This window comes from Helianthus annuus, chromosome 16 (assembly GCF_002127325.2).
Source record: "Helianthus annuus cultivar XRQ/B chromosome 16, HanXRQr2.0-SUNRISE, whole genome shotgun sequence".
Taxonomy (NCBI): Eukaryota; Viridiplantae; Streptophyta; class Magnoliopsida; order Asterales; family Asteraceae; genus Helianthus; species Helianthus annuus.
In genome coordinates this window covers 102,261,164-102,284,894 of record NC_035448.2, presented here as the reverse complement: position 1 = coordinate 102,284,894, position 23,731 = coordinate 102,261,164, and the positions used below count along the sequence as shown (strand labels likewise).

Sequence of the window (23,731 nt, the reverse complement as noted above, 5' to 3'; positions counted from 1 at the left end):
ACGGTCACAAAGGACCCACAAAAATCCCCACCATACTTCCAAGATATTATTTCAATATTATAATGAGATCTTTGCTTGTGATCTTGAACATATTATTAGAGAATGGTTATAAGTATGGTGAGTTCTTACAAGACCTTACCTTCATCATATCTTCACATAAAGTTCACACCACCTCCCTCATCTCTCCCTCTCCCTCTCGGCTCAACATAACCGCCACCACCACCACCTTAACTCAACCATCTTCATCCATTTCCAAGCTTGTTCAAGAACTAGAAGGTGATACATGGAGTTTGGAGCTTGAAGGTCTTGGAGAATACTTCTCACTTGCTTTCTTTCACCACTTTTCATCATCATTTCTCATCATCTTCTCACTAGAGTTCTTCCTTAGCCTTTGTGCTAGTTGTAAGTTCTTATTTAACTCTTATTCATCCTATTTTATGGTTAAAGTTGTAGTATGTTAAGTATATCTAAAACACTAAAGAGCAAGAACTAATAACATGAGCATAAAGCTTTACATAAAGATTACATGAGGATGAAATGTTGTTAGTAGGATGTTGTTATGAATATGTTGTTAATTTCTTATTGATTCTTGGTTGTGTGATATTAATCACCATATGGAGTTTGTTAAATGATGTTTAGAAATAAGATCTAATAAGATTAGAAGGTGATTAGGGGATTATATGAAATAATCACCTTCCTGTTTAAGCATGAACTTGAAAGAAAATGATTTCTTGAAAAATAAGTAAACCAAGTAAGTTTATGATCATGTAAATCCAAGTTTTACAAAATACTTTGCTAAATAAACCAAGTTCAAGAATAGATTTTTGGAAGCTCATGACTTTTACATACACTTACACCATTTTTGGAAATAGAATAAGTGTGAAAACATTTTATTTACAAGAATAGTTCAAAAGGTTAATTTTTGTAAAAATTGTTTACAAGTTGTAAACACTAAACTCTTTTAAGAAAATGATTTTCAAAGAAATAAATACACTTTGGAAGGTAACTAAGTCCACTAAAAGCTTTACCAAGTTACTACGCGTTTTGTGATATATCAAGTTCATGATTAATACGTAACGCATATAGTTTTTGCTCTTGGTGATGTAAAATTGTTTAAGGATTGATTGATGATTGATTTTGAAAAGAAAATGATATGCTTAATAGCATGGACACCTCCGTTTTTAGGGGAAACTCTGGCGAAATTTCCTAAAAAGTCCAACACTTAGAAAATATTTTCCAAACAAGTGTTGCAAGCATACTTTTAACTTTGTTTTTCAAAAGTAAACTTCTCCATAAGTTTTGTTTCAAAATTTCAAAGTGTCGGAGGGGTTTTTCGTAAATAAAAGCGGATAAATATATATTTAGAATATATTTTATACTAAAACGCTTGTGTGAATATTTGTTTGATTTGTGAACTAGTTATATTATTTAGGTCAAAATAATGTAACTTAGCACAATACCATCACATTTATAACTCCAGAATAATACAAAAAATTTCAAGGAATAAAATATTTTAGTTACATACTTGGTATTGTGAAATCGAATGCAAAAACATAACTTACGAAATATTCCTGAAAATACTTTTACGAATATATTTTTGGGGAAATATTATTTTGGATACAAAGAGTGAAAATACATTATTTTGGGAAAAATATATATATTTTGGGAATACGTTATTTTCGACAAATATGTTAAAAATATTTTCTAAGTGGGACTTAAAAATATATTATTCTCGGAACTACCAAAATACATGTATAAATACCCCCAACCTTGGGAAGGAAATACGCATATAAAATACTTGAGAAATATGAATACGAAATAGTTGCCTAACTATTATTCCAAAACCCTAAAAACAAAACTTAAGTTAAAATAATAATTATTATTTTAACAAGAAGTTATGACTTGGAATAATATCAAAGTAACGTAACTCAAACCCGTGAATACGAAAGCAAGGCACGGCCTGTTCGTCTAATAGACATTAGTACTGTGTAGGTTATCGTGTAGCTGACAAGGTTTGAGTACGAGCACAGGAGACGCAATACCGTGAGTTCATGTCCCCCTTTTCTTTTAACTGTTTTCAGTTTTATACTTCGGGGGTGGAATACATGTTACAATTATTACAGACATTTTTATACATGGTATGGTTAGCTTAAGGAGGGTTACTACTTAGATCATGTGAGTGGTAGGTACAACACATAAGGCCATTAATCCTCGTCGTAGGACTGAGGGACATGAGTGATAGATCTATTTGGGTGTAGCGAGCCCACACCCATGAGGCCAGGGTGGCCCATAGTGGTGACTATGTCTTCTAGCCAGAAGCCTGGTGCAACTCCGCTAGGTTTGAGTTTTCCTGCATCACTTCACACATACCAGTGGCTTTGCAACCCATTGGTGATCTCTTTTTCCTTATTGCTACATACCAGGGACTTTCATACAGACAAACTTTAACGGTTTATACTTATACATGAACTCGTTCAACTTTTGTTGATTTTTTTTCAAACTACATGTATTTCAGGGAATTGATCAGATCTGGCAAGTGTCTGCATGTGTGTCAAGTTGCGTAGTAAATAAAGATGTCATCCAGGGTTGTAGGGTTTGGGAGGTGTAACCCTTTCCTGGACGGGTCACACGTCTCCAAACCTCGTTTTATTTAAAGTCTTTTGTTGAGTCTTTGAGAACTCATTTTAAACAAGTCATGGTTGTAACTTATTTTGGGTCGATGTTTCAGGACAAGCATGTTATGGTATTTTCCAAACTATATTAATGGATGAACATCTTGTATTTTTGTCATATAGCATTGTTATGATTGTTGCTATGGTATTAAGAAGTCACACCAAAATAATCCACGCTTCCGCAAAAGCTAGGGTGTGACATCTTGGTATCAGAGCCTCGATCATAGCGAACTAGGGTTCTTTCTCGAGTCTAGACTATGATCATCAGGGCTCTCACGAAAACATTTTTACATTGCATACACAAAACATCCAGATCCAGGGTACAAACGTTTTTACAAACAAAAGGCATAAATACACATTTCAAAATTTATGTTTATAATTCAGTCTTAGAGACTCAGGGAGTTCAGCCTTAGAGGCTGGGGAAGTTCAGTCTTAGAGACTGAGGGAGGTTCAGTCTTAGAGACTGAGGGGTTCAATCTTAGAGATTGGGGAGGTTTAGTCTTAGAGACTGGGAGGTTTAGGTCTTAGAGACCAGGGAGTTGGTCTTAGAGACCTGGGAATTAGTCTTAGAGACTGAGAGTTGGTCTTAGAGACCAGGGAGTTAGTCTTATAGACTGGGAAGGTTTGGTCCTAGAGGCTAGGGAGTTAGTCTAAGAGACTAGGGAGTTCAGTCTGAGAGACTGGGTGGGATAGTCTGGGGAAGACTAGGATGATTACTTGCTTACATTGATTGTGACTTACATGCTTATTTGACTACATGTTGATATATGTGCATATGTGTGGTTGTGTTACAGACACCATGTCCTCTTCTTCGGATACCGGAGTGTCAGACACGCTGGATCCTATGGCGATAGTCTCGGACGACGAGATTCTACCTGAGAGCGAGGTCTATACGTCGGACACTACGAGCACTGACGAGGACGACTTCCAGCCTTTTGCCCTACCAGACTTGGGGGATGATATGCCTCTAGCTGATGGTCCTTTCTACGGGGATCTACCTCTTATTCAGATCCCTGCTCCTCTCCCACTCGCTGCAGTTCCTGTCGAGGATCTGCCATTTGACGAGTTAGCTGACGATGACGTCGATCTATTCATTGAGGGTCCCCCGGAGGGTGACTAGGATGGTGGGGCCCTGATGGATGACGATGTCCCACCTGCTGATGTTCCCGTTGATGACCATGTTGTTCCCATGATTGAGGTCCCTGCTGTTGATGCCGTTGTCTTTCCACCGGTCGAGGCTCCTGTTGAGGAGGCCTTATCTGATCCGTTTGGTCCTTACTCGTTTGAGTTGGTAGCATCCGCTACTCTCCATGCCCAGGGCGTGCAGCACTACTCCTCTGACTCTGATTCCGACATGGAGATGTTTGTTGCGCCCATTGCTCCCCATGACGTTAACCCGGATCCTGAGGCCGAGTTTGTACCTGCTGAGCCTGCCCCAGTTGGCCCAGAGACTGTCATTGCTCATGACCCTATTGATGTTCCAGCTGTTGCACTTTCGCCTGATCCTTTACCAGAGCCTGACCACGTCGATCTGCCAGTCATGGCACCACCCGTTGTTTAGGCACCCGTTATTGCACCACCTGTTATTGACCATGCACCTTTTGCCACACATGTCGATCCTCGATATGCTGACACCCGTAATGGGTGGATCGAGGATGATGATGACTATCCTCCATTTGTTCTGCCAGTCACTCCTCCTGTTGCACCTGTTTTTGCACCTCTTGATATTCCCCAGTTCCACCCGCACGCATCTGATGTCCACCGCATAGACTTACCCATCACTTTCCTCCAGGATATACCCCTTCCCCGTCCAGGGGAAGGACCTTCCTCATAGCAGCACGATCACGTGCCACCCATGACAGCAGCCCTTCCACCTATGCCCTCTTTTACACCGGCTGCACACACCACATCTCCCTTTGCACCCTCAGGCGAGCCGTTTATGTGGTCATCACCTAATGTCATGCCCTTATCAGACCCATATCACCCTTTTCACATTGGATATACCACGGATGACATACTTATATCCCTGCAGTTACAGCAGGATGCGTTGAGCCGTCGAGTCCAGGAGCTGGAGAGGACTCCGCGTCCTCCCCCTTGTCATTGTCAGTCACCTTTTGCTACACCACCAGCTCCTCTTCCACTACACCCGGATTCTGATGTCTGCTTCCTCACTCCGGAGCAGCAGATTGCTTACCTGCTGCGCGTTGTCCACGCACTCGAGGAGGATTGGGTGCATATGCACCGTTTGCTTTTCTTCCCTCCTCCTCCTCCTCCTCCCCCGCCATCAGCTTGAGGACTTTGGTTTGTTGCAGGTAGCACTACTTTTGATGAGAAGACAGCGATTGAGCCTGATTGCATAACATTTTTAAGACCACAGGATGGCTTACGACTTTTGATATTTGATTTTTGGTTGTTGTATATGGTTAGACGATTCAGACAAGGGCGATGTAACCCTTAGTCTCTCTTGATGAACGATGCATTTGTAAAACTTGTAAACATTGTATTTGTGGTCTTGATTATATGATAGCTCAATCGCAGTATTCTCATTATATGCTTTGTTGAATTATTTGTGTTGGTATTATGACATGGAATGTTATGTGTTATTGTGTTGATGGATGCTATTACATACGCATATTACTTACTTACCATACTTACTATGACCTGACCAATATGATCTTCTTTTAGAAGATGCCTCCACGACAAGACACACGTTTGCCTACTACTGAGGCAGAACTACAGGAATGTATTTCAAAAGCGATAGCAGATTATGAGGCCTCGCGCGCTGAAACAAGCAGGAATACCTCAAACAACAACAACAACCCACCCAATGGTAATGTTCAAGTCGCTTGAGATACATTACATTACATTCGGATATTCCTTGCACATTCACTAATGCCTTCTGTTAATGATATTGCCTGTACAGGCTGCACGTACAAACAATTTCTAGATTGTAAGCCCTTAAATTACGACGACACTGGGGTGCTGTTGCTTTCGTCAGGTGGACGGAAAAGACGGATTCGGTAAGAAGGATGAGCAAGTGTGCTCCTGAAAACTAAGTTACTTACATCTCAGGACTCTTCCTTGATGGTGCTTTATCCTGGTGGAAGCTGCAAGTTCAAACCTTGGGAGAGGCGGCGGCGTATGCATTAACATGGGCTGAGCTGAAGGAGCTCATGAGGAAGAAATACTGTTCACGGGCCGAGATACAGAAGTTGGAAACGGAATTTTGGAATCTCAAAATGGACGGCCCTAAAATTGCTGAATATGTGCAAAGGTTCCACGACTTGTCACGCGTTCTGCCGTATATGGTTGATCCTGAATTTAAACATATTGAGCGTTTCATCTGGGGATTGGCAACCCAGATCATGAGCATGGTAACAACGTCGAAGCCTCCGACAATTACCGAAGCCATTCTCAGCGTGGCACTTACAGAAGAAGCCATCAGATTGAACAAGTTTTCAATTTCTGAACCGAAGAATAAAGAAACTCATGTTGAATCCTCAGGAGAAAACAAGAGGAAGTTCTCCAACTTTAAAAAGAGTACCGGCAGTGCCAACAAGAGGAAGGATGTGAACCCACCAGCTGAAGCTAAGTGTGGTGCTGAAGTCAAAGGGAAAGGATACATGGGCGCTCTGCCCAAATGTAAAATATGCCAGTATCATCATGCTGGCCAGTACAGAGTTAGAAAATGCGAATCTTGTGGGAAGGTTGGTCACTTAAAAGAAACATGTTGGGTTGGTACTGGCTGTGGTGGCCAAAGGGGATTCGGTAACAACAACCGTGGAGGTAACGGGAATGGGAACCACAACGGCAGAAATGGTAATCGCAGTAACTTTAGGAATCAAGCAGGAAATGGTAACCGCAATCAAAACAACAATCAAGGCGGTAATGGATATGGTAACGGTCGAGGACCGGGATGTTTTAACTGCGGAGACATCGGGCACTTCAAGCGTGAATGCCCAAAACTCAATCAAGCTCATGGGAGGGTATTCAACATTGGAGCAAGGGAAGCACGCCAGGACCCGAATGTTGTCACTGGTACGTTCCCTATAAACCAATGCTTTGCATCTGTTCTATTTGACACTGGTGCCGACTATAGTTTTGTATCACTAGAATTTAAGAATATGCTTGGGTTAACTGCTAGTAAGTTAGACATTCCGTACTCAATTGAACTGGCTAATGGAATACTAGTTGAAACAAAGGAAGTCATCAGAGGATGCGTGATAGAACTGGGTGAACGCGAGTTTGCGCTGGATCTACTGCCAGTCGAGTTGGGAAGCTTCGACGTGGTAGTAGGGATGGATTGGTTGTCCAGCAATCGGGCCGAAATTGTATGTCACGAGAAGACCATTCGCATCCCAATGGCGGATGAAGAAACGATTATGGTGCATGGAGAGAAGCGCGATACGCCCTTAAGGATCATTAGCTGTTTGAAAGCTCGGAAAAGTTTGAAGAAGGGATGTGTTGCCTTCTTGGCACAAATAGTGGACAAAGAAGCCGCTGAGCCGAAACTAGAAGACATTCCAGTCATGAGGGAATATCTTGAAGTCTTTCCAGAAGACTTGCCAGGATTGCCGCCACAAAAGCAGGTCAAATTTCGCATTGACTTAGTTCCAGGCGCCACTCCTGTAGCTAAGGCACCCTATTGACTTGCGCCTTCAGAGATGCAAGAGCTGTCAACGCAACTCCAGGAGCTGTTAGACAAAGGATTTATCAGACCAAGTTTCTCGCCTTGGGGAGCTCCGGTTTTGTTTGTTAAGAAGAAAGATGGTAGTTTTCGCATGTGTATCGACTAGCGGGAGCTGAACAAGTTAACAATCAAGAACAGATATCCCTTGCGAAGGATCAATGACCTGTTCGATCAGTTACAAGGTTCAAGTTTCTACTCAAAAATCGACCTTCGATCAGGATATCATCAGTTAAGGATACAAGAGGAAAGTATTCCCAAGACTGCTTTTAGGACTTGATATGGACATTACGAGTTCCTGGTTATGCCGTTCGGTCTGACAAACGCGCCAGCCGTATTCATGGATTTGATGAACAGAGTTTGTAAGCCGTACCTCGATAAGTTCGTGATTGTGTTCATTGATGACATTTTGATCTACTCGAAGACCAAAGAAGAACATGAGCAACATTTAAGAGCTATTCTAGAGCTGCTTAAAAGGGAAAAGTTGTACGCAAAGTTCTCAAAGTGCGAGTTCTGGTTACGCGAGGTTCAGTTTCTTGGTCATGTAGTTAACGGAAATGGAATTCATGTGGATCCCACCAAGATTGAAGCGATCAAGAACTGGGAAACTCCAAAGACGCCAACCGAGATTCGACAATTCTTAGGCTTGGCCGGGTATTATCGTAGGTTCATTGAGGATTTCTCGGAAATCGCTCAACCATTGACCTCCCTTACGCAGAAAGATAAGAAGTTCGAATGGGGAGGCAAACAAGAAGAAGCATTTCAGTTGTTGAAGAACAAGCTTTGTGACGCTCCGATCTTATCTCTACCCGAAGGCACGGACGACTTCGTGGTATATTGCGACGCCTCGCGTCAGGGTTTAGGCTGCGTGCTGATGCAGTGACAGAAGGTTATAGCATATGCTTCTCGCCAGTTGAAGGTCCATGAGAAAAATTACACCACGCATGATTTGGAATTGGGCGCAGTGGTGTTTGCTTTGAAAATCTGGCGACATTATTTATATGGCACGCGATGCACAATCTACACGGATCACAAGAGCCTACAGCACATATTTGATCAGAAGGAGCTTAACATGAGGCAAAGACGCTGGGTTGAACTATTGAATGATTATGACTGTGAAATCAAGTATCACCCAGGGAAGGCGAATGTGGTCACCGATGCCCTGAGTCGGAAGGAAAGGATCAAGCCCATAAGGTTAGGGCTTTGGAAATGATCGTTCAAACGGACCTCTCGTTGCGCATTCGTGTCGCGCAGAGAGAAGCTCTCAAGGAAAGAAATATTGAGAATGAATACCTCCATGGGATGGAGAAGTAGTTGGTACCAAACGTGGAAGGAACGCTGTGCTTCATGAAACGAATTTGGGTTCCTTTGTTTGGTGGTTTGAGAAATGTTATTTTTGATGAAGCTCACAAGTCACGTTACTCAATCCACCAGGGAGCGGATAAAATGTATCAAGATCTAAAGGATTTTTATTGGTGGCCAAGGATGAAAGGCGATGTTGCGATATATGTTGGCAAATGTTTAACTTGTGCCAAGGTAAAGGCCAAATACCAGAAACCTTCAGGTCTCTTGCAACAACCCGAAATACCTCAATGGAAATGGGAACAGATTTCGATGGACTTCATAACGAAATTGCCAAGGACGCCCAAGGGTCACGATACAATTTGGGTAATTGTAGACCGTTTAACGAAATCTGCACACTTTTTGCCAATCAAGGAAAAAGACAACACGAGCAAACTTGCTGAGATATACCTGAGAGAGATTGTTGCACGTCATGGAGTGCCTCTCTCAATTATCTCTGATAGAGATGGAAGATTTGTGTCAAGGATTTGGCAATCCTTTCAAGAAGCTTTTGGTTCTCAGTTGAATCTGAGTACTGCTTTTCATCCGTAGACAGACGGACAGAGTGAACGAACAATTCAAATGTTAGAAGACATGTTGCGAGCTTGCGTAATGGATTTAGGTGGAAGTTGGGACACTCACCTACCATTGGTTGAATTTTCATACAATAATAGTTATCATGCAAGCATTCAAGCCACACCGTTCGAAGCTCTCTATGGGCGTAAGTGTCGATCGCCCCTATGCTGGGCAGACGCGGGTGATAGACAGCTTGTTGGTCCGGAATTGGTCCAGGAAACAACAGACAAGATTTTCCAGATCCGAGAACGCATCAAAGCGGCTCGTGATCGTCAAAAGTGTTATGCGGACCGAAGAAGGAAACCTCTGGAATTTAAGGTGGGAGACATGGTTTTGTTGAAAGTTTCACCCTGGAAGGGTGTGGCACACTTCGGGAAGCGTGGGAAATTGAATCCTATATACATTGGTCCATTTAAAATCCTGGAAAGGATTGGTCTTGTAGCATACAAGTTGGATTTACCTGCCGAACTAAATGGCGTTCATGATACATTTCATGTATCCAATCTGAAAAAGAGTCCAACTCAAGAGACAGTGGTCATTCCTGCCGACGAATTCATATCGACGACACACTCCACTTTACTGAAGAACCCGTTGAGGTTACTGATTAGAAGGTTAACAAAACACGCCGGAGTAGTGTCAAGCTCGTCAAGGTTCGATGGAATGCACGAGATGGCCCAGAATTCACATGGGAACGTGAGGATCGCATGAAGGAAAAATACCCACATTTATTCCCCAAGACCCCTGCATCTAGTAGCAGAACTAAAATTTCGGGACGAAATTTTCTTAACGGGGGGAGAATGTGACAACTCTCACAATTACATGTACCATACAATTAATCAATTATAATTACGTGCTTAATGACTGTGCCTGATTACAACTGATGACGTAAACTGCTTTCTGATTTCTGTTACATAAATACATATGCATCATATCTCATACTGTCACTCCATTTATTTCACACAAACTTTAGTGACATACTTGATGCACAAAGCACAGTTAGCACACTGAACGGATAATTCGGAAACATGCTGACAATGCCAGCACATAGATAGACAATGTTTTGAGGCCAGTATGAGCTAGAGACAGGGTACTCCACTAGTATGGAGTGTAGGGAAGTGAGGACCATAAAACTGCGTCACTAGGTGATAGTTAAAGTACCGGGAAGTGCCTAAAACCCACTAATAATGCAGAATTCTGCACTATCTATCAGAAATTCAGCATTTAACATACTAGTAATGTGCAAAAATATGACAGAATGGTTCTATATGCTTTCCTAAGTGCCGGGAATTAAAAGTATTATAAAAAGACACATAAAAGACACTTTACGGTATAATTAAGCACTTTAACAGAACAGTATCTAACCGAACAACCGGACATTACCCGGAACACTAAAATTTTGCCAAACACATTGTTTTATTTTTTCTTGGCTAGTCATGATTCCCGTACACCATAACACCCCCTAGATATCAACTAACTAACACATGTGTTAGGATCTGAGGCTGTCATGATTGTGTTTGTTTGTGTAATTTAAACAAATCAATAGTAATGAACAGAGTTTAAGTGCAGCGGAAATGAACAACAAACTTTGTAAACACAATCAAAGGAGAAAGTAGATTTGAGAAACACATGATTTGCTTCAGTTGAAATATTACAAAGTAAATCAAAAGATTACAAAGCATACTTACAAAACTAAGCTCCCCCTCAGCCTGATACTCCAAGGTTGGTTGCACAAGATGAAAGGAATGGACTGGAGGAGAAGAACCCACTCCGTCAATCAAATGTAACAGTACAGCGTACTATTACATTTATAGGCAATCCAAACCACTGAGGCATCTCAGCTGACGTCACCATGAAAGTGACATCTAACAAACTAACAAACCCTATCTACTGTTCTACAACCTCTGCTATACTAACTAATGATATTACAATACATTACATATAATGAACAAAACTGCCGCTGCATCCTTCCACTGCTGTGAACCCAGCAGTACTTGTCATAATCAGCAGTGCTTGACTCAAGGCAGTAGATTGGGCAGCAGGGCTTTTATTCTTCATCAGTCTTTGACTTGATCAGTAGTTTCCAGGATCAGCAGTTGTTGATAAGGGCAGTACTTGGAGCATATCAGATGTTGGAGTCACAGTCAAGGGGAAAGCTTATAGTAAACTGCTGCTTATGAATAATCCACTATAGTGATCCGGTTTTGGCTTTCATTATTTGTTCCTCTGGTAGGGTTCAATCCCAACAATCTCCACCTGGAACAGATAATGCCAAAACCCTTCATTATTCTGGATTTTTATTTCTCATCAGAAGTTCCCTAGCTTGTCTTTTAAATTCTTCTTCAAAGTCCTTGGAACTTGAGCCATCCTCATCCCTGCACAGTGAAAGTTCAAGGAGATCGTGCAAATCTTCAACACCAAGACCTAGTGCTTCTTTCCTTGATATGTACTTCACTTCACCATTGGATCTGACCAGGGTCAATACGTGGGTCATTTGATCAGACATCCACTTTTGTACTTTTGAACCTAATGGGTTTCTTGGGAGAGATTTATTTTCTGATGAGTTTGGTGATATTGATCTTGTGAAAAGTTGTAAGCTATCAGACATTTGTTTGAAGGCTATTTCAATGACATCATTTGCTGTAGCTATATCTTCTGCAGTCTCTATTTCAATCTGCTCTTGTCTCTTTTGTTGATCTGGCTCAATGTCTGATATTTCTGCTGAGTTATTTGGTGATGCAGGTTTAGTTAATACCTTTTTGGCAAGGTCTTGAAGCTTTGCTGATCTGTCTTCTTTTAGATCCATTTTCTTGATGGCTTCTGTGAAGTACTCAGCTTCCTTTTCTTTCACTTCTTCACTGGTCAACAATTTCCCCTTTTCTTGGTTTGACACAAGGATAGGATTATCTACTGATGTGACCAGTGATTGAAGAGCATTTATCTGTTGTTCCAGCTTTTTGTAGTCAGGCTTGATTGGAGTGCCTGAGACTGTTATCCTCCTTTTTCTTAAGCCTTTCATAAGCCTCATCAGTGTACTGCTTTGTCCATTTTGCTATGGTAGTGGCAGTGTCCACTTTTGCATCCACCAGTTCTTGCTTCTTTCTTTTCTATTCAAATGTGAGGTCAGCAATGGGCTTTTTGTGTTTGTTCCAATTTGGAGCTGTCTTCTTCTTTCTTGGATCATTTTTAATTCTTTCAAACCTGTTTGCCTCATGCTTTAAAGCAACTATTGGCCATTCTTCAAATTGTTTTTCTTCAGCAGGATAGAATTTTTCTTTCATGATATACGCAAGATATTCTTTTCTTATTTTATTTCGTTGATCTGCCTTTTCTTTGCTTAGATCTTGTGCATAATTTTCCATCTGCTTAACTTTTGTGAGCAAGAATTCCAATTTTTCAGAGATAACTTCGTCACTTTGACCTTCACATTCAATCTTGGCTCTTATCTTAGCCTGCCTTGCTTTGAGCTTGAGATACTCATCCATATCTTCTGGGACTATGAAGTCTATGAGTGAAGGGAATCTTCTGTTTGAAGGATCATCCTCGGTGTAGAATTGTCTCATCTCATTTTTTATAGCTTCTAGTTCCAGTGGATATTTTGCAGCAATAGGATCATGTATATCCTCATCTGCCGAGATTGGTTTCCTTTTTCTGGTGTAAAGCTTTATGGATGAAGGGAATTTTGGTTGTGATGTAGGAATGGTGAGAGCAGTGGTGGATGGTTGACTAACAGCTGTTGAAACAACAGGTGTTTCAACCTCTGTTGTCATTACAACTACTGATGTGTCAGCAGGTGTCTTCTGCTTTTGAGCAGGGGTTGAAATGGCAGTGGTTTGAGTGGTGGAAAGTGTCTGACTAAAAGCAGTTGAAACAACTGGGGTTTCAACCACTATTGTCATTACAACAAATGTTGTAACATCTGTTGTCTTCTGCTTTTTGGCAGGAGGAGATGATGGGGTGGTTGTTTTCGGTGGTGAATTTGGTTTTGGTGATGGTGATGTGATCACAGATGATGATGGTGGTAGGGCAGTGGTTGTGGTGGTGTGTGGTGAGGCGGTGTGTGTTGATACATCAGCTTTAGTTTGGCCATCTTTTTCAGGTTCAATATAAATACCATCTTCAATTCCCTTTTTCTCCCACTTAATCTTCTCCCCCTTTTTGGCATTATCTGGAAAGGGTTCATTCATGAAAAGGACAGTGGGAGGAACTTTTTTCAGTGGTACTTTGAATGTGAGCCTTGATAGCTTTGATGTCTGACTGAGTATCTTTAAACCTTAATTCCACCATGTTTGTCAGCATTTGTACATGTATAGCATGCTGCTGATCAGCCTCTGTTTTTGTTTTTCAAGCAGTGGTTTGAATATACTCCATAGCTCATTTGCAGCAGGTGCAGGTTGTGCAGATGCTTGAGCTGGAGCAGCAGTGGATTGTGCTTTTTGAGCTTTTAAGAGCTGTTGCACCATATCCTTTATTTCAGCAACTGAGGTTTCAAGATTTTCAACTCTGCCCGTCAATTCCTGATATTTTAAACCATCACCCAAGTTAATGGGATCATCTGATTTCCCACCATCAGTGGTTGTACCAATGTGTGACTTTGGAACAGAATCCCAAAAGTCATTCATTGATGCCCCTTGTTCTTGGTACTGGGGACTTCTTTCTTCAGCACTTGATAGCCTTTCAAAGGTACTAGTGGGCATAACAACCTCACCGGTGGTTCTCAGAGGTTCTATTGAAGAAATTGCCTTCAAGGGAGTCTTATGAATGTAACCACTGTCCAAATGTAAACCAGTGGGTTCAACATTTGTAGTGGCTGCTCCACTTGAACTACTGACAGGAGTTACATGTAACTCCTGCAGTGTAACCTCCTCAGTTGTTGCTGGGATAGCAGATATATCAGCATCAGACCCAGTCACTTGTGGGAGTATACTCCCAATGATAGGTGATTGAGAGAAACTGGTTTGTGTCTGAGTAATATCAACTGCATGCAACAAAGGTATTATGGATGGTGGTAATGTGGGGGGTGAAGGTAAGGGAGTTGAAAGAGACATGTCCTTGGGATTAGGACTGAGGAAGATGGATCCGAGTGGGTCCAGAGCTTCATAATGTGGGGTCCTTGTGTTTACAACCTGATCCTTTTGTGAGGATGCAGGAGGAGTTTGAGGCAAGGTTGGAGATCTTTCTACCATCTGCTGTGAGGAAGTAGCAGTGGTTATTGGTGACATTTGTGTTGTCACCGGCAGTGGCTCTGGGATCTCATCTTCTAGAGGTTGTTTTGGGTTTGGGGGGCTTTCTGGATGTTTTCTTTTTGGTCTTTTTGGTAGTAGCAGGTGTGGGTTTCAAAGCAGTGGTTGTGTTGCTATGATCACCTGGAGCAGTGGGCTCAGCAGCAAATACCTGAGGAGCAGTGTCATCTGCTAAATTCTGCTCAGGTATATCTGCTTTTGTTTTTGAAGGTGTTATCATCCTTGAGAATGTCTCAGGTGTTAAACCATTTATTTGAAAATAGGTCCCTTGTTTGTGCAAATTTTTATCTTCTTTTCCAAATTTTTGTTCAAAATAGTAGCTTAGAAACCTTGGAAAAAGTAAGAATGATTTTCTATCAACATTTTTCACCAGGTCATTAAAAACCTCCTGGGAGTAATTATAATTTTCATTGTTTAGAATAGCATATCCCAGACATTGGATTTTTAATGGTATTTCATTAAAAGCAGTTGTTTTATTTGAGGCACACATTAAAAGAGTGTGAAATAAAAACCTAGGTGCAGAAGGGAAATAGCCTTTTTGTAGGGTATCCCTTTTTGGTTGTTCTGCATATCCCCTGTTCAAGAAATCATTTTTCAACTCGGTTTTAGAAAAAGAAGTTTTACCTTTTTGATCATCGAGTTTAAAGACTTCTGAAATGGATTGTGGAGTGATTTGAATCGCTTTACCCTGTATAGAGGAGTTAATGGCTTTGATGATTTTATCTTGTTTTTCAAGAATAGCATTTTTCCAGAACTCTCTCTGGGTTTGTTGGTAAATGGGAGCATATGTTGTAAGCAAAGTTTTGTACTTTGACGCAGATAAGGTGTCGATGATGGAGTCGAAGGTGTTGTTGGAAGTGGGTTTTGTGAGTAGATCCAAATAGTTGTGAGGGGATTTGTATGGGATTTCAATGGGTTCAGTGGCCATTTGAGTGGCGTCTGTGGAAACAGAGGAAGAAGATGGTTTTGATTTTGATTTCGTCATTTTGATGAAGAAGATCGAAGAAAGATTTTTGGAATGGTTAGTGGGAAACTGCTTTGTGAATAGAATGTTTGGAATTCAATTCGACAGTGAAACCCTGTTTGGGGTTTTGGTCAGGGTTTTATTTAGGGAAAAAGTGTATGCTGATGTGGCAGCGGTTATAATGATCTGACGGCTAAAAACTGACCACGTGCCAACCCCTGATGAAGGAGTAAATAATGGAGGACAGTTGTTTTGAGAGCCACTGATGGATCAACCATCAGTAGTTACAACGGTAACAAATGAAACAGTGAGTGATTTTTACTATCAGTGGATAGAGCACTGATTTTGAACATCAGTGCTTATCAAGAAATTGAAAGAGCAGGGGTTGACTTTCAGCAGTGGACAGACTTTAGAAAGCAGATGTTTGAGGCACAACAGTAGTTTAGGTAAGAAAATGGCAGGGATTTGAAAGACCATTTAGTCAACAATTGTTAGTGCAAACAGTGTTTGAACTTTTGACAAATAAATTTTAGCATCTGCTTGTTCAGATGTGGGGTTTGATTAAGTCCAACATCTGTTGATATACATCTGCAGGAATGCTATACTTAACAAATTACATTTTAAATGCAAATTATCAAGTTTAAATTGTCAGCAGTTTTTCAGGAATTGCAGCAGTGGTTCAGTATCCCAGATGATGAAAACCTTTTTACTAAGACTACTCATTTTGTTTCTAATTAATTGAATTAGAACATGAGTATCTTAGTAATTTGAAATCTGTTAGCAATCAATTTTTGATCTGTGATAAAACAATCCAGAGATTGATGTGACCAAGGTACAAGTACCTTTTCCTTTTGATCTGTTTCTAAGGATAATATTACCAAGAAAAATAGAGGTTCTATATTGATACTTTTACTATCAAAAACAAGTAAAAGCATAAAATACATTATTCTAAAGAAAAATGAAGAATAATATATCCTGTTTTATTGAGAAAAACCTTAAAAAAATAAAGGTTATTCTGAAAACAACATTAAAAGGATCTGGTACAATTTTCATTTAAAACTCATAGTCACATCATTTTCAAGTTTTAGGAAAATGGTCAATGATTTGACATACATTGTAGTAGCCATTGTTTGAGACCAATTCCTTGTCAATTGATTGCACAAATGAGGAAACATGTACAAATAGGTTTTTGAAAGTCCTGTTATAGACTTTGTCACTATGTGATGATGCTGATAATTTGCCTGGACCTCTTCCTAGTTCAACCTCTGGGATAACAAGTGTTACCTGAATTTCCTGAATCAATGAATGCACACAGCTGTTTTGATGACCATTGTTCTCCCCAATTTTGAACTCTTAAGTGTTTTATATTTATACTCCTTTCTTTTGACTTCAAAAGTTTTTTGGAGATAAATACACTTTTGAGTTTTGTTATTTTTCTTCTTCCCTTTTTACCCTTCCCATTCATAAGTACTAGAATACTTACTGGGAGATTTTTATTGAAGAAATACCCAGACCAGAATCATTTTACAGCAGTGTTTGGAGAGACTTGGTCATTTTTGCACAAGCTTATGCCAAATCTCACATCACATATGATTTAGTCTGTTTTTCATATGATTTTCTCAATGTGTTTTTAACAGAATTGATTTGATCCTTTTTAACAGGATTTTCAACCTGTTTTTCAACATATAAGATGTAATAACTAAAGTTTTAATTTCCCTCCCTTTATGTCAACTAAAAACAATATTGCTTTTATGAACTAGGTCTTTTGTTGACAAGAGGTTCATATAGTATTAAACATGATGGAAACAGCACAAACTTCATGTTAACAATTGAAATCAATTTTGTAAAGAAAATGATTATACCATAGTTATCAGACATATTTTCAGATCTGAGTACTATAGGTGTTTTATGTATGATATCACTTGTTATGTGAAGTTTGTGTGTTTTATGACATCTTGGTTGTTTTACAGAGTATCTGAATTGCAACTTTGAATGTCCATACTCGTTACTCTGTTTTTCAACTAAATACAATCCACCTTAGTATCAATGAATTTTGAGTTGAACTGTTATGTCAAATTGATTGTTAGATCGAATTTAACTGTCCAAGCTCTGATACCAATTGTTAGGATCTGAGGCTGTCATGATTGTGTTTGTTTATGTAATTTAAACAAATCAATAGTAATGAACAGAGTTTAAATGCAGCGGAAATGAACAACAAACTTTGTAAACACAATCAAAGGAGAAAGTAGATTTGAGAAACACATGATTTGCTTCAGTTGAAAGATTACAAAAGTAAATCAAAAGATTACAAAGCATGCTTACAAAACTAAGCTCCCCTCAGCCTGATACTCCAAGGTTGGTTGCACAAGATGAAAGGATTGGACTGGAGGAGAAGAACCCACTCCGTCAATCAAATGGAACAGTACAGGGTACTGTTACATTTATAGGCAATCCAAACTACTGAGGCATCTCAGCTGACGTCACCATGAAAGTGACATCTAACAAACTAACAAACCCTATCTACTGTTCTACAACCTCTGCTATACTAACTACTGATATTACAATACATTACATATAATGAACAAAACTGCCGCTGCATCCTTCCAGTGCTGTGAACCCAGCAGTACTTGTCATGATCAGCAGTGCTTGACTCAAGGCAGTAGATTGGGCAGCAGGGCTTTAGATCTTCATCAGTCTTTGACTTGATCAGTAGTTTCCAGGATCAGCGGTTGTTGATAAGGGCAGTACTTGGAGCATATCAGATGTTGGAGTCACAGTCAAGGGGAAAGCTTATAGTAAACTGCTGCTTCTGAATAAACCACTATAGTGATCCGGTTTTGGCTTTCATTATCTGTTCCACTGGTAGGGTTCAATCCCAACAACATGTAAGTATATACTTGGAAATTAACTAGTATTTACCCACTATCATCAAAATGTTGCAATACCCCCCCCCCCTATGCCCTCTTACGGTCACAAAGGACCCATAAAAATCCCCACCATACTTCCAAGATATTTTTTTTAAATATTATAATGAGATCTTTGCTTGTGATCTTGAACATATTATTAGAGAATGGTTATAAGTATGGTGAGTTCTTACAAGACCTTACCTTCATCATATCTTCACATAAAGTGGTCATGTATCGAGTCATGTAATGAGATAGGATAGGATAACCAGTGCTCAGCATGCTAGAAACTGATTTTTACATAATTGTTAGTGATTCCGCTTGAAAGTGCCAGAGACCATTTCAAGCGAAATCATATTAAGCTGATTCCGCTTGAAAGTGCCTTTGGCCATTTCAAGCGAAATCACGACAATATATATAGGGGCACTTGGTTTTTCATTTGTAACTTTCGAATCTGAGTAGCGAAGCTCTGCCGAATTGTCTCCAGGTTGTAACTCAGTGTTAAATCAATAATAAAGACATTATAATTACATCGAGCGTCCGTTTCATTGATTTCGCCTTTGATTCGGATAAACAATTCTTCTGATCGACTCATTCGGGTCATACAACGATCCTACAAGTGGTATCAGAGCTCAGGAAGAAGAGTTCAGCTTGATTACATATATTTTCTGACTTATAAACCTTCTTTTTCAAATAGAACAAGATTTCACGGACAAAATGGACTGAATTTTTCACAGTACATGCGAAACAGTATTTTAACAAAGCCTTGAGAGAATCAGACTTAAAATCGGACTAAAAGTGACAAAAATGGGCAAAAAAGCTGATTCCGCTTGAACGAACATTTTGATTACGCTTGAAAAATCTAGCTGATTTCGCTTGAAATCGTGATTCCGCTTGAAATTAGCACTTGATTTCACTTGAATCAGCTATTTCGCTTGAAAAGTCCATCTGATTTCGCTTCAAGTAGTAATTCCGCTTGAAATCAGTGTTGATTCCGCTTGAATCCGGTATTCCGCTTGAAGATTTCGCTTGAAACAACTGATTTCGCTTGAAGTGTTGATTTCGCTTGAAGTGTCATCTAGGGATTTCGTTTGAAAGCTGCTATTCCGCTTGAACAAGTGATTTCGCTTCAAGAGTGATTCCGCTTGAAATCACTATTCCGTTTGAAACTGAAATTTTTGTGTCGAGATCATTTCACGTCAACCGAGTGTCAGTCTGTTTCAGATTATTTGATATTATTGATTCTGATTGTGTTTGTTTATTTGTCTCCAGGATCACATCATGGCTGAAGAATTTTTCAATACTTTGTACAACGCATTTACCTCGGATACAGTGGAAGGTTCATATGCTACACCCAAAGCGATAACAAAAACAATCAAAGAAAATATCAAACATGACAACTTTTATGGAACTTATTCAAAACCACCGAAGCTTGATAATATTGAGGATTACGTTTGGTGGAAAGAAAGGTTATCAACTGGACGAAAGCATATGCACATGAGAGTTGGTTTTGTTTAGAGTTTGGCTATGAAACACCTGTGAATGACAAAGGAGAAGAAATTCAGATCAAAGATTATGCAGAGGAAGACAAAAAGAAATTCTCATACGAGCAGAAGATGATTGCTTTGATCCAACAATCAGTTCGAGATGACATTTTCTCATTATTAATTCATGATGGGTCATCAAAATCTGTATGGGAAGCTTTGAGGGTGAAAGCTGAGGGGGGTAAACAGATAAAGAAAAACAAAATAGCGTTATTAAAAAAGGAATTTGCTTTGTTTGATAGCTTAAAGGGAGAGTTAGTGAGGCAAATGATTGAGAGGTTTTGCCATTTAAAAATTGAACTTGAGAGATTTAAAATTGTGAAAACGAGAGAAGAAATTATTGACAAAGTGATTGAAGCGTTACCACGAGTTGATCAGTGGCAAACGTTTGTTTTTATCTTGAAAAATGTTACTTTGTATGATACAATTTCTCTTGATGTTTTGTTAGAGAAAATTGAAAGTCATGATCTGGAATTGCAAAAGCAAAGCAAGATGAGCAGTTCGTCGCATCATCAGAATGTTGGTCTGTATTACAAAGGCAATTTACCTTCGGTGAAAGCTGATAGTTCACCAAAGACAGCATTCAGTGGTGAGAAGATGAAAGAACCATAAACAACCTCATCAAGTTACAATTCTGGATATCATTCATCTTCAAAAGCAAGTCCTGCAGAAGCAGAGGAAATACTATGCAACATTGCTCTCAAATTGAAGAATTCTCCTGCAATGAGCATCAATGCAGCAACGCAGCAAATGAGTTTCCTTGCATCTGTTCTGGAATCGTATGAAGGTCTTGTAGCTGGTAAAATTGGAAACTCTGAGTTAACCAAGGAAGACTACGACCAGATTGATCCGGAAGAGATGGAACTCATTGACATCCGTTGGTGTTTGGCAAGCTGCATTCGCAGAGCTCAAAGATACATGGAGGTCACTGGGAAACAATCGTTAGGCGGTGCATCAACAAAACTTGGATTTGACAAATCCAAAGTGACCTGCTTCAAATGTAAGCAGAAAGGTCATTTCAAGAGAGAATGCACTAATTCAGCAGTTGGTGGAAATGAACATCCGTTCAATGATGATTATTACCGAAAGGCAATCTACCACCATAGCAGAGAAGAGCCAAAGATGATTGAAGATAAACACAGAGAAAAATCAAGAGCTTGTTTTGTAATTCATGATGATGAAGGTTTTGACTGGAGTCAGATTCTTCCAGAAGAAGATCGTCCTGTGACAGCTCATAGCAGAAAACCATCAAAAAATCAACATCATGTTCTTGTTGCTGAAATTAAAGAAGAAAACAATGAAGAAAAAGATAAAGCTGAAATCAAAGAGAAAACTCGAGAAGAGATTTTGAAAGAGAAAACAGAGAGAAAGATTCATTGTGGGGTGCAGAATGGAGAAGATGCAGGAAGAATATGAAAATGCAGTGAGTAACAAAAGATGGGATAAGAAGCAAGAATGTTTTGTCAACAAACAGGGTGAACCGGTTGTTCCCAGAAGTGACATAGTTCATGATGATGTTCTTTTAGTAATTCCTAGATCTGGCGAATATTATTCTAATGTTGCAAAAGACAAGACATATGTAAAAAGGCTGGATAAAATCATCAGGGATGCTATGACAACAAAACTGAGGAAGAGGAATGAAGAAAGAATGAAGAAGAATATTGAGAATCTGGTTGATGATTTGAAGAAAGCTGTTGAGGAGGTCAAGGTTGAAGAAAAAGTGAAAGATGGAGTTGAGAAAGTTGAAGAGAAGGTAGTTGAGAAAGAAAAGGTTGTAACTGAAGAACAGCAAGTTGAAGAAGCCAAGAAGGAGAAGGAAATTTCGATAGAAGTGAAGGTTGAAAGTTCAACAGATGTTGCTGGTAATGTTGTTGATGAGAAGCAGCAGAAAGAAGCTGATCAGACAGAAATAGAAGCAAACACCAAGGTGCCAATCACTGAGGTAAATTCTGATTCTAACATCTTGACTGAAACTGTTGAACAGTGCAAGAAATGCATGGAAACGTGCAGTGCTTGTACTGAAAAAGACAAAAAGATCAGAACAAGAGATCTTGATTTCACAAAACTTGAAGAAGTTTTCAAAAACAAGTGCAAAGAAATGTTTGAAAATGAAAGGGTTTTAAAAGAAAATAATGAAACGCTTTCAGCAAAATGTAAAAAGATAGAAAAAGAAAATGAAGTTTTGAACAGTGTTTTAAAAACCGGTAAATACCGGCCGGTTATACCGGTATTACCGGTGCCGGATGCAAATCCGGTACGAAACACCCCGGTAAATAAGTCAAACGGCATAAGATTCGTACCGGCGGTAAAATCCGGTATACCGGTTTGAACCATAATACCGGTACCAACCCATGGTTATTTTGGTTTGGGTTTTTAGTATTCTAGAGTTTCATCAGATACATATACCATCGATCGACATTCAAAACCATCATCACTTACGGTTCATCACTTCATCCACAAGATTCAGCTCCATCTTCATCGGTTCAACACTCCATCTTCATCATGCTTCCAGTTTCATCTTCATCGGTAGTTTTACTTATTTCAGCAAAATAATCTAAGAGTAAATAGATCCATAAGTGGGTCAAAAAGTGAAAGACTTGAAGCAATTTGATTTATCTCTCTCTATATCTCTCTCTCTCTCTCTATATATATATATATATATATATATATATATTTGTGTGTGTCTATACGGGTAAAGGAATGTTATGTGAAAGATTATATTTTGAAACTTGAAAAAGAAAGAGGACACGATAATAGTTATATTATAATTTATTATGTTAGTGAAAAAAATTAAAACTGATAAGCAATATAATTCATGTACGTATGTATCTCTATGAATATAGAGTTAACTAGTTCATCCGGTTGAACCACCCGGTACAACCCGGTTCTACCGGTTGAACCATTTTTAAGGCAATCCCGGTATGATTTAAAAACCGGTTTTTAAAACATTGGTTTTGAAAGAAAATATTTCTAAAATGACAGAAGAATGTTCACAAAAAGAAAATATTTGCCAAGAAATGAAAAAGGAATATGATTCAATAAAATTGGCTTATCACATTACAAAAGAATCATATGAAAAAGTAAAAAGTGAAATGAAACTTGCTCAATCCAGATTGAAATACTGTTCTGAAATATCAAAGGAATTAAAACGAATGTATGAAACTAAACAAGGTGTTGTAAATTCATATATTGAAGATGTTGCTAAGTTGAAACGTCAGATTGCTAATTTAAAACAGGATAACAACAAATTAAAAAGTTATCATGCGTCGTCATATGTGCTTGAACATATTTTCAACATAAAACCGGATGGAAAAGATTCTGAGCAAAACAAGAAAGGTATTGGCTCAGAGTTTCATCAAGTTCCACCACCGGAAAAGTTTGTGTTTTATGATGATGAAAAGGTCGAAAAAGCTTTCAACATGGTAGATCAATTGCCAGATAACATTGACATAACCTATTCCAAATCTGATGATTCTAGTGATTCAGAGGTGGTAGGTAAGGTCGTTGAAAGTGTGTTGAAAGAAGAGTCGATTGAAACAGATAAATCTGAATCACAGGATGAAAATGAAGGTAATTTTCATGATAGATATCTGAAAAACTCAAAATTCGAGAAAAATTTGAAAGATGATTCAAAAGGATTGGTTTATATCATGATTAGATCAGATAAATTGTTCTTAGATGTTGTATTCCTGATTCAGAATGTGATTTAAGAAAAGGTTGATAAAGTTTTCAAGATGGTTGAGATTGAAAAATCTGAGATTCCAAAGTTTGCTGGTAAAGGTCACAAAACTTTTTATAACAAAC

At 39.2% G+C, this 23,731-nt stretch overlaps 1 protein-coding gene across 1 annotated transcript; it reads left to right on the top strand.

Moving 5' to 3' along the window:
- The first annotated feature begins 21,317 nt into the window (after nt 1-21,317).
- Nucleotides 21,318-22,538, top strand: LOC118488228 (DNA ligase 1-like). Its single transcript, XM_035985467.1, has 2 exons — nt 21,318-21,869; nt 22,473-22,538. Exons 1-2 carry the CDS (start codon nt 21,318-21,320, stop codon nt 22,536-22,538), a joined length of 618 nt encoding a protein of 205 aa, XP_035841360.1.
- The last annotated feature ends 1,193 nt before the right edge of the window (nt 22,539-23,731 follow it).